This window comes from Lactuca sativa, chromosome 4, assembly GCF_002870075.4.
Source record: "Lactuca sativa cultivar Salinas chromosome 4, Lsat_Salinas_v11, whole genome shotgun sequence".
Classification (NCBI taxonomy): domain Eukaryota; kingdom Viridiplantae; phylum Streptophyta; class Magnoliopsida; order Asterales; family Asteraceae; genus Lactuca; species Lactuca sativa.
The window spans coordinates 198793147-198803814 of NC_056626.2; the positions used below are offsets into that span (position 1 = coordinate 198793147).

General features: G+C 35.9%; 1 protein-coding gene across 1 annotated transcript; it reads left to right on the plus strand.

Moving 5' to 3' along the window:
• Positions 1-5173: 5173 nt before the first annotated feature.
• Positions 5174-7172, plus strand: LOC111888484 (myb-related protein 306). Its single transcript, XM_023884653.3, has 3 exons — positions 5174-5602; positions 5831-5960; positions 6048-7172. Exons 1-3 carry the CDS (start codon positions 5470-5472, stop codon positions 6808-6810), a joined length of 1026 nt encoding a protein of 341 aa, XP_023740421.1. The 5' UTR covers positions 5174-5469; the 3' UTR covers positions 6811-7172.
• Positions 7173-10668: the final 3496 nt, after the last annotated feature.

The following is a 10668-nucleotide window of genomic DNA, read 5'->3' on the forward strand; positions in this document are numbered from 1 at the left end:
AACCCTCTTAATAAAATTTATCCACTGATTACTTAGTTTTTGTTATTGTTGATTATTTTCATTTTACTGATGGATGATACCGATAACATTGTCATATGATTATAATAAAGAGAAATTACAAGGATTTACAATGAAAGGCATAAAGACTACAAAGAATAAAGCTGATATAAATACTAGCTAGACAAAACCCTAATGGGCTAAAGACTAAAGAGCCCATAAACAAGTGGGCTAATAATATATAGGCTAACATCCCCCCTCAAACTCACAATGCCGCAGCAATAAGCATTGAGAGTTTGTCACATAAGAACCAAAACCAAGAAGCCGATAGAGCCTTCGTAAAAATATCTACAAGTTGTAAGGTTGATGAAACAAATGGAAGCGATATGGTCCCGAGCTGTAGGTGATAACGAGTAAAATGACAATCAATCTCAATGTGCTTCGTCCGCTCATGAAAAACTGAATTCTTTGCAATTTGTATCGCACTTTTGTTGTTACAATATAAGGGAGTAGATGAATAAATATGAACTCCCATATCCGCAAGCAGCCACCGTAACTAGATAATCTCACATGTAGTTACAGCCATAGCACGATATTCAACCTTCGTGGAAGATCTAGAGACAACGTCATCTTTTTTGCTTTTCCATGAAATGAGAGACTCTCTAATAAATACGCAAAATTCAGTGGTGGATTACAATCATGGTTTTCACCATCTCAATCAGCATCACTATAGGAACGTAACTCAAGAGAAGACGTCGAGGGAAACAAGAGGGTCTGAAACTAAGTGCCACGAAGATACTCCGAATACGGAGAACATCTCCCCAATGATTAGAGGTAGGGGCAGTAACAAACTGACTGACAACATGAGCAACATGAGCAATATATGGATGGGTAACTATGAGATAGACCAAAGTTCTCACAACAATGCGATAAAGGTTCGGATCGAACAAAGGAACACCATCAGTAGGAGAGTATCGTACATTGGTTTCAAGAGGAGTATCAATAGTCCGATTTTCAGAAAGGCCCGCCCGTGTAAACAAGTCAGATATATATTTAGTCTGGGAAAGAAGATACCCTTTCTTAGATTGAGCTACCTTAATACCAAAGAAATAATGCAGCATTCCAAAATCCTTCATAGCAAATCGATAAGCTAGATCATGCTTCAAAGGCTCAATACCACCATGGTCTTCACCCGTAATAATAATGTCATCCACATATAAGGACAAAAGAATCCATCCTGCACTCGAGCATCTAATAAACAAAGTAGAATTGTGATTACTCTGGACAAATCCAAGAGAGGTAATCACTATGGAGAATTTCTCAAACCAAGCACGAGGGGCTTGCTTGAGACCATACAAAGATTTTCGAAGCCGACAAACCTCACCCGGGCGGTGCTGAAATATTAGAGGGGAGTCATATAAACCTCTTCATGGAGGTCACCATTCAAGAAAGCATTCTTGACATCCATTTGAAAGATCTTCCACTGTCGAATGGATTCAACTGCAATCATAGTGCGGACTGTCGTCATCTTTGCAACTAGGGAAAATGTCTCTTCGTAGTCAAAACCATACTGTTGGGAATACCCTTTTGCTACAATTCTGGCCTTATACCGCTCAACAGACCCATTAACTTTTGTTTTTATCTTGTAAACCCAACGACAACCTATCGTATGTTTCCTAGGAGGAAGGGAAACCAAAATGCCATGTATGATCCTGATGAAGAGCAGTGAGTTCCTCATCCATAGCATTCTGCCAAAGAGGATCTAATACAGCTTCTCTATATGATTCAGGTTCTGACAGATGACGGATACTCGTTATAATGAAGCAAATGGTCCTGCATATGTAGAGTAAGTAAAATATCGAAGCTTGGTGGACTTGATAGGATGAGTAGATCTCCCGAGGGATGGGGGTGGAGGTGGATCCTTAACTTCAATAATTGGAGGAGCAGGCTCGGGAACAGGGGGAGTCAAGGTACTCTCTGAAGAAGTGGGTGTGTCATAAGTTGAAGGATCAGGTGGCATAGATGGATCTCAAGCCTCTATCTCTTCATTAAAAGGATTAATATGTAGAAGATCAGACTTAATTACATTGTGGGTTGTAGCAGGAATCGAGTAGAAAGGAATATGTTCCAAAAAAGTGACATGTCAGGAAACATATAATTCTTGACTCACAGGATCATAGCAAATGTATCCTTTCTGTCCAATACTATACCCAAAAAATACACAAATAGCAGATTTCAGCCGCAGCTTGTTCCTTTCAACATGAGGACGAAGAACAAAATATGTGCATCCAAAAACTCGTAAGGAAGAGTAGTATGGTAGATGGCCATATAGCTTCTTAAAAGGAGACATTCCTGAATTCAATGAAGTAGGGATACGATTAATCACATACATAGCAGTTAGGACTGCTTCTCCCCAAAAGGCACTAGGGACCTGCGTAGACAGGAGCAATGAGCGGGCAATCTCAACAATATGAAGGTGTTTTCGTTTTGTCATACCGTTTTGCTGAGGAGTGTTAGTACACAAGGATTGATGTATGGTACCATCAGAAGCAAGTAACTGAGTAAAATCATTAGAGGTATATTCACCCCTTAAGTCACACCTAAAGCACTTAATCACAGCCGAGTTGAGTTTTAACAAGAGCTCTAAAATTACTGTAAATATCAAAGAAATCAGATCCGCGTTTCATAAGATCAATCCATGTATATCGAGTATAATCATATATAAAAGATACATAATAGGTTGACCCACCCTTTGTGGATATTGGTGCAGGACCCCGTATATCAGAATGAATTATGTCAAAAGGATCAGTACAACAAGATATACTTTTATTGAAAGGTATAGCAGAGAATTTTTCCAATTTACAACCACTACAATCAGAAATATCACAAGTGTCTAAATGACCCAAAACACCACTAAATGCTAAAAAACTCAAACGTGATATAGACACATGTCCCAAATGAGAATGCCAAAGATAAAACTCAGACCACAAAGGACTCAAATGGAAAGAAGATAAATCAATGCTGGAGGCAGCAACAACAAATACTTTGAGAACCTCCAAGATATATAGTTCCCCCACCCTACGACCGATCCCAATCACTTTCTGGGTGTGTTGATCCTATATAACACAGACATAATCAGAAAAAAAAAAACATCCAGTTACTAGACTTACATAACTGAATGACTGAGGCAAGATTCAAAGTAAGTTTAGGAATGTAATAGACATCAGGGAGAGTGATATGAGAAACAGAGACAGACCCAACACCCTCAACTAGCGTAGATGCATCACTAGAAGACTTAACAAAAATAGGTGACACTTACGAAAAAGAAGTAAATGATGTCAAATGATGCATCCCTCCCTGATGCATTCACCCTAGCAATGTAAGGCTCAAACTCTTTTAACTCTTTAGATTCAGTAAGAGCCAATTGATCCCACGGATCAAACATAGCAACATAGAAATCTTGAATGCTTTGGTCATTTTGTTGAAGAGCAAAAATATCATATTACAAATGGTATTGTTTAGCAAAGTTTGACTGAGTATACAACATTTCCAAGTGATCCCAAACTTCCTTTGTTGTGTCATATTTAGCTAACTGCATACCAATAGACTGAGTGATAGAGATATTAACCCAAGTAATTACTTTGGAGTTATCCGTCTCCCAAGCATCTAATAACAAATCAAAATTCTCAGTTTAACGTATTGAGGGTTTGGCTTTAGTCCTAGTGACATAGCTCCCATGAAGGAAGTTCTTCATAATGTAACTCCAATACGTATAATTCTTTCCATCCAAATGAGTATTGATTGACTGAAGGGAATCATCCTTTCCAGTCATGTTGACAATGAATAAATAACCACAATGACAATATAGCAATGTGAGAATGAGAGGAGTAACAAACCAGCGGAAGCAATCTATCGGGCAACAAGAAATCGAATAATAACAACGAATAAACAACAACAAACGAAATTCACCAACAAAAATCACATCAACAACGAATATCAACAACAACCAACAACGAACACCATCTGCTACAGTAACCCTAGAAAATTTCGATCGAGGCTCCGCCCTGAACCAACAACGATCTGCGCCACAGATGACTGCTACAAAGGCTTCTAACAACGTATCAAACATTCGCTTTGATACCATGATAACATTGTTATATGATAATAATAACGAGAAATTACAAAGGTTCTCAATGAAATGCATAAATACTACAAAGAATAAAGCGGATATTAATACTAGCTAGACAAACCCTAATGCGCTAAAGACTAAAGAGCACGTAAATAAGTGGACTAATAATATATAGGCTAACAAATACTTTATATATTACCATCGATTTTGATGTTTCAGAATAATATATATATATATATATATATATATATATATATATATATATATATATATATATATATATATATATATATATATATATATATATAAACATGATATTTATGATATTTTGATGTTTAAAAATGATATATATGATATTCTGAAAGTTTACGAAGAGTAAATACAATGTTTAGAACTTAAATTTGACAAATATAACATTTTGATGATGTTTAATAAGAGTTTATACAAAATTCTTTCTTAATAATGATTCATTGTTCAAAAAATTGTCATCTGTCTCCAAATAATTGGATGAAATGATTAGTGTCCTGAGTTTGGAACTTATAAAATGGTAGCAATGTATCAAAATTCCAAAACAATAATCTTTTGAACCCTTAGTTCTATTATTATTATTATTATTATTATTATTATTATTATTATTTGATTTTTTTATTAACAAAATTTAAATTTTCTCCCATGCGTTGATGGGATTATATTTTTAAATCCTATTATGCTTGTATAAAACTGAAAATTGGGGGTGGTTTTTACTTTCCAAGTTTCTTCCCTTTGTGCTTTTTATATATTAGCCTTTTTTTGGTAAAAATGCTGACTGGGAACCGATTAATCGCATAAATTGTGTGTGTTATTGATCAACATTTTTGTTTGTTAACATTCTTTACAGTGGTTTATCTTTTGATTTGGTCTATCTATATCTCCATCTGCATGAAGCATACAGCTGACTTTTTGCAAACAGAAGTAAATGCTTCGTGCTGGCTTCTTTTGACTCCTTGCTGAGTCTTTCATGAGAGAGAAGCCATTTTTTTGCTTTTTTTCAACTCACTTCTTTGGTCAGCGTGTAGAGTCGTCACCACCTCTTCCTGATCATCTCTCTCTCTCTCTCTCTCTCTCTCTCTCTCTCTCTCTCTTATCTCTTTCTTGATATCTATATATAGTGTAGAAGCCGTGAGGGATGCTACCCAAAGACTCTTGTCTTGCCATTTTTCTCTTTTGTTGAATGACAAGAAACTAAAGTCATATACATCACTTTGAGTCAGAAAAACACTTCCAACACACACACACACAGTCGGTGAGAATATTGAAAAAAAAATAAAAGATTGATCCTGGATCATCATATAGTTGCTGGTTCGATGGGAAGACCACCTTGCTGCGATAAGATAGGCGTGAAGAAAGGTCCATGGACCCCAGAAGAAGATATAACCCTAGTCTCTTATATTCAACAAAATGGTCCGGGCAATTGGAGATCTGTTCCTACTAATACTGGTACACTTAATTTCTACTATGTTCATCTAAAAATCTTTCCATTTACTTAGTTTATGCTCTTAGATCTCGGGTTTTTGTAATTCTTTTATTTGAAGGAGGGTTGGTTGGATCATTAAATTAGGGTATTTATTGTATCCTGCAACCTTCATCACTGAATTTTAACTTTTTCTGTGATATTTAATTATCATCGACTTTTTGTTAAATGGATCGATGTTCTTGTGAATTTAGGTTTGCTAAGATGCAGCAAGAGTTGTAGACTGCGTTGGACCAATTATCTTCGGCCTGGAATCAAACGTGGCAACTTCACCGAGCAAGAGGAGAAGATGATTATCCATCTTCAAGCCCTTCTTGGCAATAGGTAGATTTTTCTCTCAAGAATCTGAAGTTTCTTGTTTACGTCATAAATGATGGATTTTTATATTATTTTATTTATCTTTTATCGCAGATGGGCAGCAATAGCTTCTTATCTTCCACAAAGAACCGACAACGATATCAAGAATTACTGGAATACCCATCTAAAGAAGAAGCTCGACAAGCTCCATGAAGACACTGATCAAGAAACCCACCATCCTCATCATGGGTGTCACTCATCGTCATCATCATCATATGAAACCACCATGTACAAAGGTCAATGGGAAAGAAGGCTCCAAACTGATATACACATGGCGAAACAAGCCCTTTGTGATGCTCTATCTATTGACAACAAAACCATTAATCTACCTGTATCATCTTCAGCCACTACTTCAGGGAAATCTGAATCGGTGATACCCTCATCGAATCAATCCACAGCTACTTATGCTTCTAGTGCTGAGAACATTGCACGATTGCTTCCAGACTGGATGAAATGTTCCAAGAAATCTCCACAGACAAACTCTGAAAGCATCGAGACAAAGCAGACCCAGAGTTCCGTGATCTACCAGCAGTTAACAAGTCCTCCAAGTGAAGGATATGACAACTCCGTGCAATTTAGCAACAGCAACAACATGATCCACAACAATCAAATAAACAACTACTACTCGAATTACAGCAATTCTGATATTTCTCAATCGGTTTCCCCTGAAACAAGTAGGTTCCAAGATGAAAGTAAACCAAGCATGGAAAATCAAATGCCCCCTCTTAGTTTGTTAGAGAAATGGCTTTTTGATGAGGCTTCTACCCAAGGTGACCTTATGAATATATCTTTAGAAGAAAGTGATGACTTCTTTTAGCCTTTTTGTCGCACTTTTTAGGTGTTTTTGAGGGCTTTGGGTGGTCTTTAGTTCAAGGTTTATTTGAACATTTTTTTCATGTTTTTGCGAGATTTTTTTTTTTTCTTTTTTTAGATTACTATAATTAGTTGAAAAGAATTGTAAAGTAATACCTGGTAGTAATTAGAACAGTAATAACATTATCTTATGTACTCCGTGAACTACAAATGCTAGTCATGTCCACGTTTGTAGGAGGAAAGAATGTATAGTTCCTTTACAAAGGTGGACAAGACTAGAAGACTATGAATGAAAATTCCAGTTTGGTTTTTTAGAAATTTGTTGAAATTTTCAATTTTCGTTTATTGATGCATATTATTGTATTGTGATGTAGTATTTAGATGTTTAATTTTAACTTAAAACTTAAGAGAAGTATAGTTATATAGTGAGAAATTAAATTACCTCCTACTTTTTATTCTTACAATTATTTTTATCCATTAAAATTATGACAAATCGCTATTGATATATTTCTAATATAATCTTAATGACTTTGTTAAAAAAATATATTGGGTAGGAACATTTGTAAGCATAAAAAGTAAAAAGCAATTTAATTTCTCTTATATAGTTTGATATAAATTTCTTAGAATTTAGAAAATTGTATGTGTATTTACTTTATTGCATAAATATAGGAATCATAAATACGTCAATATAGTTGATATATTATTGGCATGAAAGAAAAAGTTCAATTATTAATTTTTATTTATACATCAAGAATTATGTATTTTTTTTTAAACAACAAATACTGTAGCAAGCCGATAGGCACCGTAAAACTATTAAAATATGTGTTCAAAGTCACTATTTAAATTGATATAACTTTATGAAATAAAAATAAAATTCTTTTTAGGTTGTGTTAAATAACTAGAAATAACTATAAATAATTTTAGGAAAGAGATAAAATAATTTGTTAATTTATTATATGATTAATAAATTAATTATAAATAATTAATTATTGATCGGAATAAAAATGTAATTAATTCGGTATAAATTAAATTTAGTTAAAGGTGTAAAGTCGGAATTCTAATTGTTTAATAATTGAATAAAAGAATGATTCTAGACCCTTCCTTTGGTGGATGGTTTTAAAAGAGTGTAGAAGGGATCTATATTTGTCATAAGGAAAATATTTGAACTATTAAATTTAATTATTTTATTGTTCAAATCTGGATTTATCTGTATGTTACCTCAAGTAAATTAACCTTCCTTAGGGCATCAAAATCCGTGGTTAAGCCTCCAAGAAGAATGAAATCCAAATTTCATCTTCCTCTCATATCCACTTGATTTATAGGGTTCTATGGTTTTAGGTGTGTGTCATTAGAGGCAATCACACTATTGGTGGTAACTTTCCATGAGCCATTGCAAATCAAAGAAATAAGTATATGCGATTACACTTAAAGCTATGTTACTAATTTAATTCATAGTATCTTATAAGTAACATAGATCGGTTTTACATACTATGTTGCTATAATGAAAAAAATGTCATATATCTCTAGGTTACATGTGCCCATAAATGGTTTTATAAATTTTGTTGCATTATTTTATTTTTTAAATGTAACATAGAAAACTTATCAATGGTATCAAAGTCTAGTATTTTCAATTATACATTTGAACAATTGAATGATACAATTAGTTAGATGACTTACCTCTTAGAAGGACTTGTAGTTCTTCACCTTTGAAAGCTTGAGCACCTCAAGTGTGATCCCTCTAATGGTTCACAAACACCAATATGCAAAAGGTGGCTTAAGAAAATAAGTTATTTAGCTCAAATGTAGGTGTAACCGATTTTGGTTCATGAGGGTTCTATTTATAGTGTTGCACATGCTAGGGTTACACTTTGTAAACCCTAATGACACATGACTTTCCACATTCTCATGCTTCATGGATTTAACCTCCATGGATTATCTCACTGGATTAGCTCATTTATATAATCATGGATCATTGGCCCACACTACAAGAATCATTGATTTACATAATTAATCTCCATATATTTAATTAGTCTCTTTTGACCACAAAATTAATTCCAAACTAATTCCTGATCAATACTAATTAAATAATTTAATATTAATATATTATACTTGTAATATATTAATAAACAATAAATAACCTTATTCTCAAAATCCATCCTATCAAATTGCACTATTGAAGGAAACCTAAAAGGATCATGCTACAATCGGGTCAAGTACATCTCAGTTATAGTTATGGGCTTAGACACCAAATCCAACACTTTGATGGTCATCTCAAGGCCTTTCAGGTCGGGATTGTGGTAGGGCAGTTGGGGGCACATCGGGAGCCCAAGGCTTGGAGGATCTTATGGTTAGGTCTTGTCATTTAGGATCGAAGGGGAGTTATGTACCGTGTACTCAAGATGGCCAGGGTAACTCCGGAAGAGGAAGTTAGGATTTCTTCAGATGTTCCTGCAGAAATTTCATCTTTTATCTTCTCCGGGGTTGATATCGGGAATTGGTATTAGGTTGGAATTCTGATTGGGTGTCTCTGGTCGATTCTCTGCTATTGTCTATATTATATTATCAAGGATTAGGATATGCCATTCTGCATGTCGGGAGTCATCGATGAATCTTTAGATGGTCATATTTTTTGGAGTGAGTTCAGCGTCTTCCGTTGTTGTTCCAGGTTTTTGTCGGGATCAGTTCAGGAGTATTTCTTGGAGGATCTTTGGTCAGGGTTAGCAGGGTAGTTCTCTAGTGAAGTCAGGGTTCAGTGGTTCTATCATCTGTTTGGGTATGATCAACAGTTGCCTATGGAAGAACTTTGGAGTTCAAGGCACTACCGTTGCTAGGAAAGGAACGGTAGCAGGACGATGGTGGTGTTAGTTACATGAGTTGTTTGGTCATTGGATGTGTCAAGGGAATTGTATTTTTACATGGACTGAAGTCGGTTAGAGTTCAGTGATTCCTGGAGGATGGAAATTAGAGTAGATGTTCATCACTGCATGGCAAGGGTTATGGTTCTTAGTCGTCGACGTAATTACTCAAGGAATTGGTATGGTATCATGGGAGGTGATTTGGATCATCAGACTGGTTAAGGCCTCAAGAGTATTCATTCGAATTCCAGGAGTTGGGCAATCGTTGAAGATTGGATAGTAATGGAACGCTAGTTTTGGTAAGCGCAAGTCATAGGCGGTTCATGCTATATGAGTTTCGATGGGTTGGGAATCCATTAGACTTATGGGATGAAAAAGCTTCTTCGAATCCAAGTGGCGGAGAATCGATCATAATTTCCTGGAGTTGGATCGGGTGTGGAATTAGGGCAAGTTTCGCATCCTGGTCAAGAAGAGAGACAACCCAAGTGTTTGTTTAGATTGAGGTTGTGTAAGTAGGAGTTCAGGGAACTCCCAGCAGCTATTCGGCATCTTCTTGTTATGCATAGCAGGTTGGTGGAAGGATCCAGGTCGAGGGTTGTGTTAGAGCCTCGTTGCTTGTTCTAGACTGATGAAGGCTTTGGGGTTTGAAGCATGACTTGAACACCTTTAGTCAAATGCGGGTTTGATTCAAAATATTCGGGGTTGAGATTTTTTGGTTGTGATGAAACTCGTGGTGGTAATCATGGTTGGTTAGAAGTGTTGTGAGACTATGATGGGATCGTAGCATTTATCAGTTGAGGTAACCTATCCATGAGGTGGTCACGAGTTTAGAGGGATCAGTTTGCGACGTAGGCACGACGGTCGGGATTGTCAAGGTATATTTCCCTATTTTAGATTGAGGACCATTGGGGTCCGAGGTGGATCTGGGCCTGTGTAGCCTTAGATTGGCGGGACCCATGGGCAAGGCCGCTCCGTGGTATAGTTTGGGTGGGACCCGTGGGCGAGGC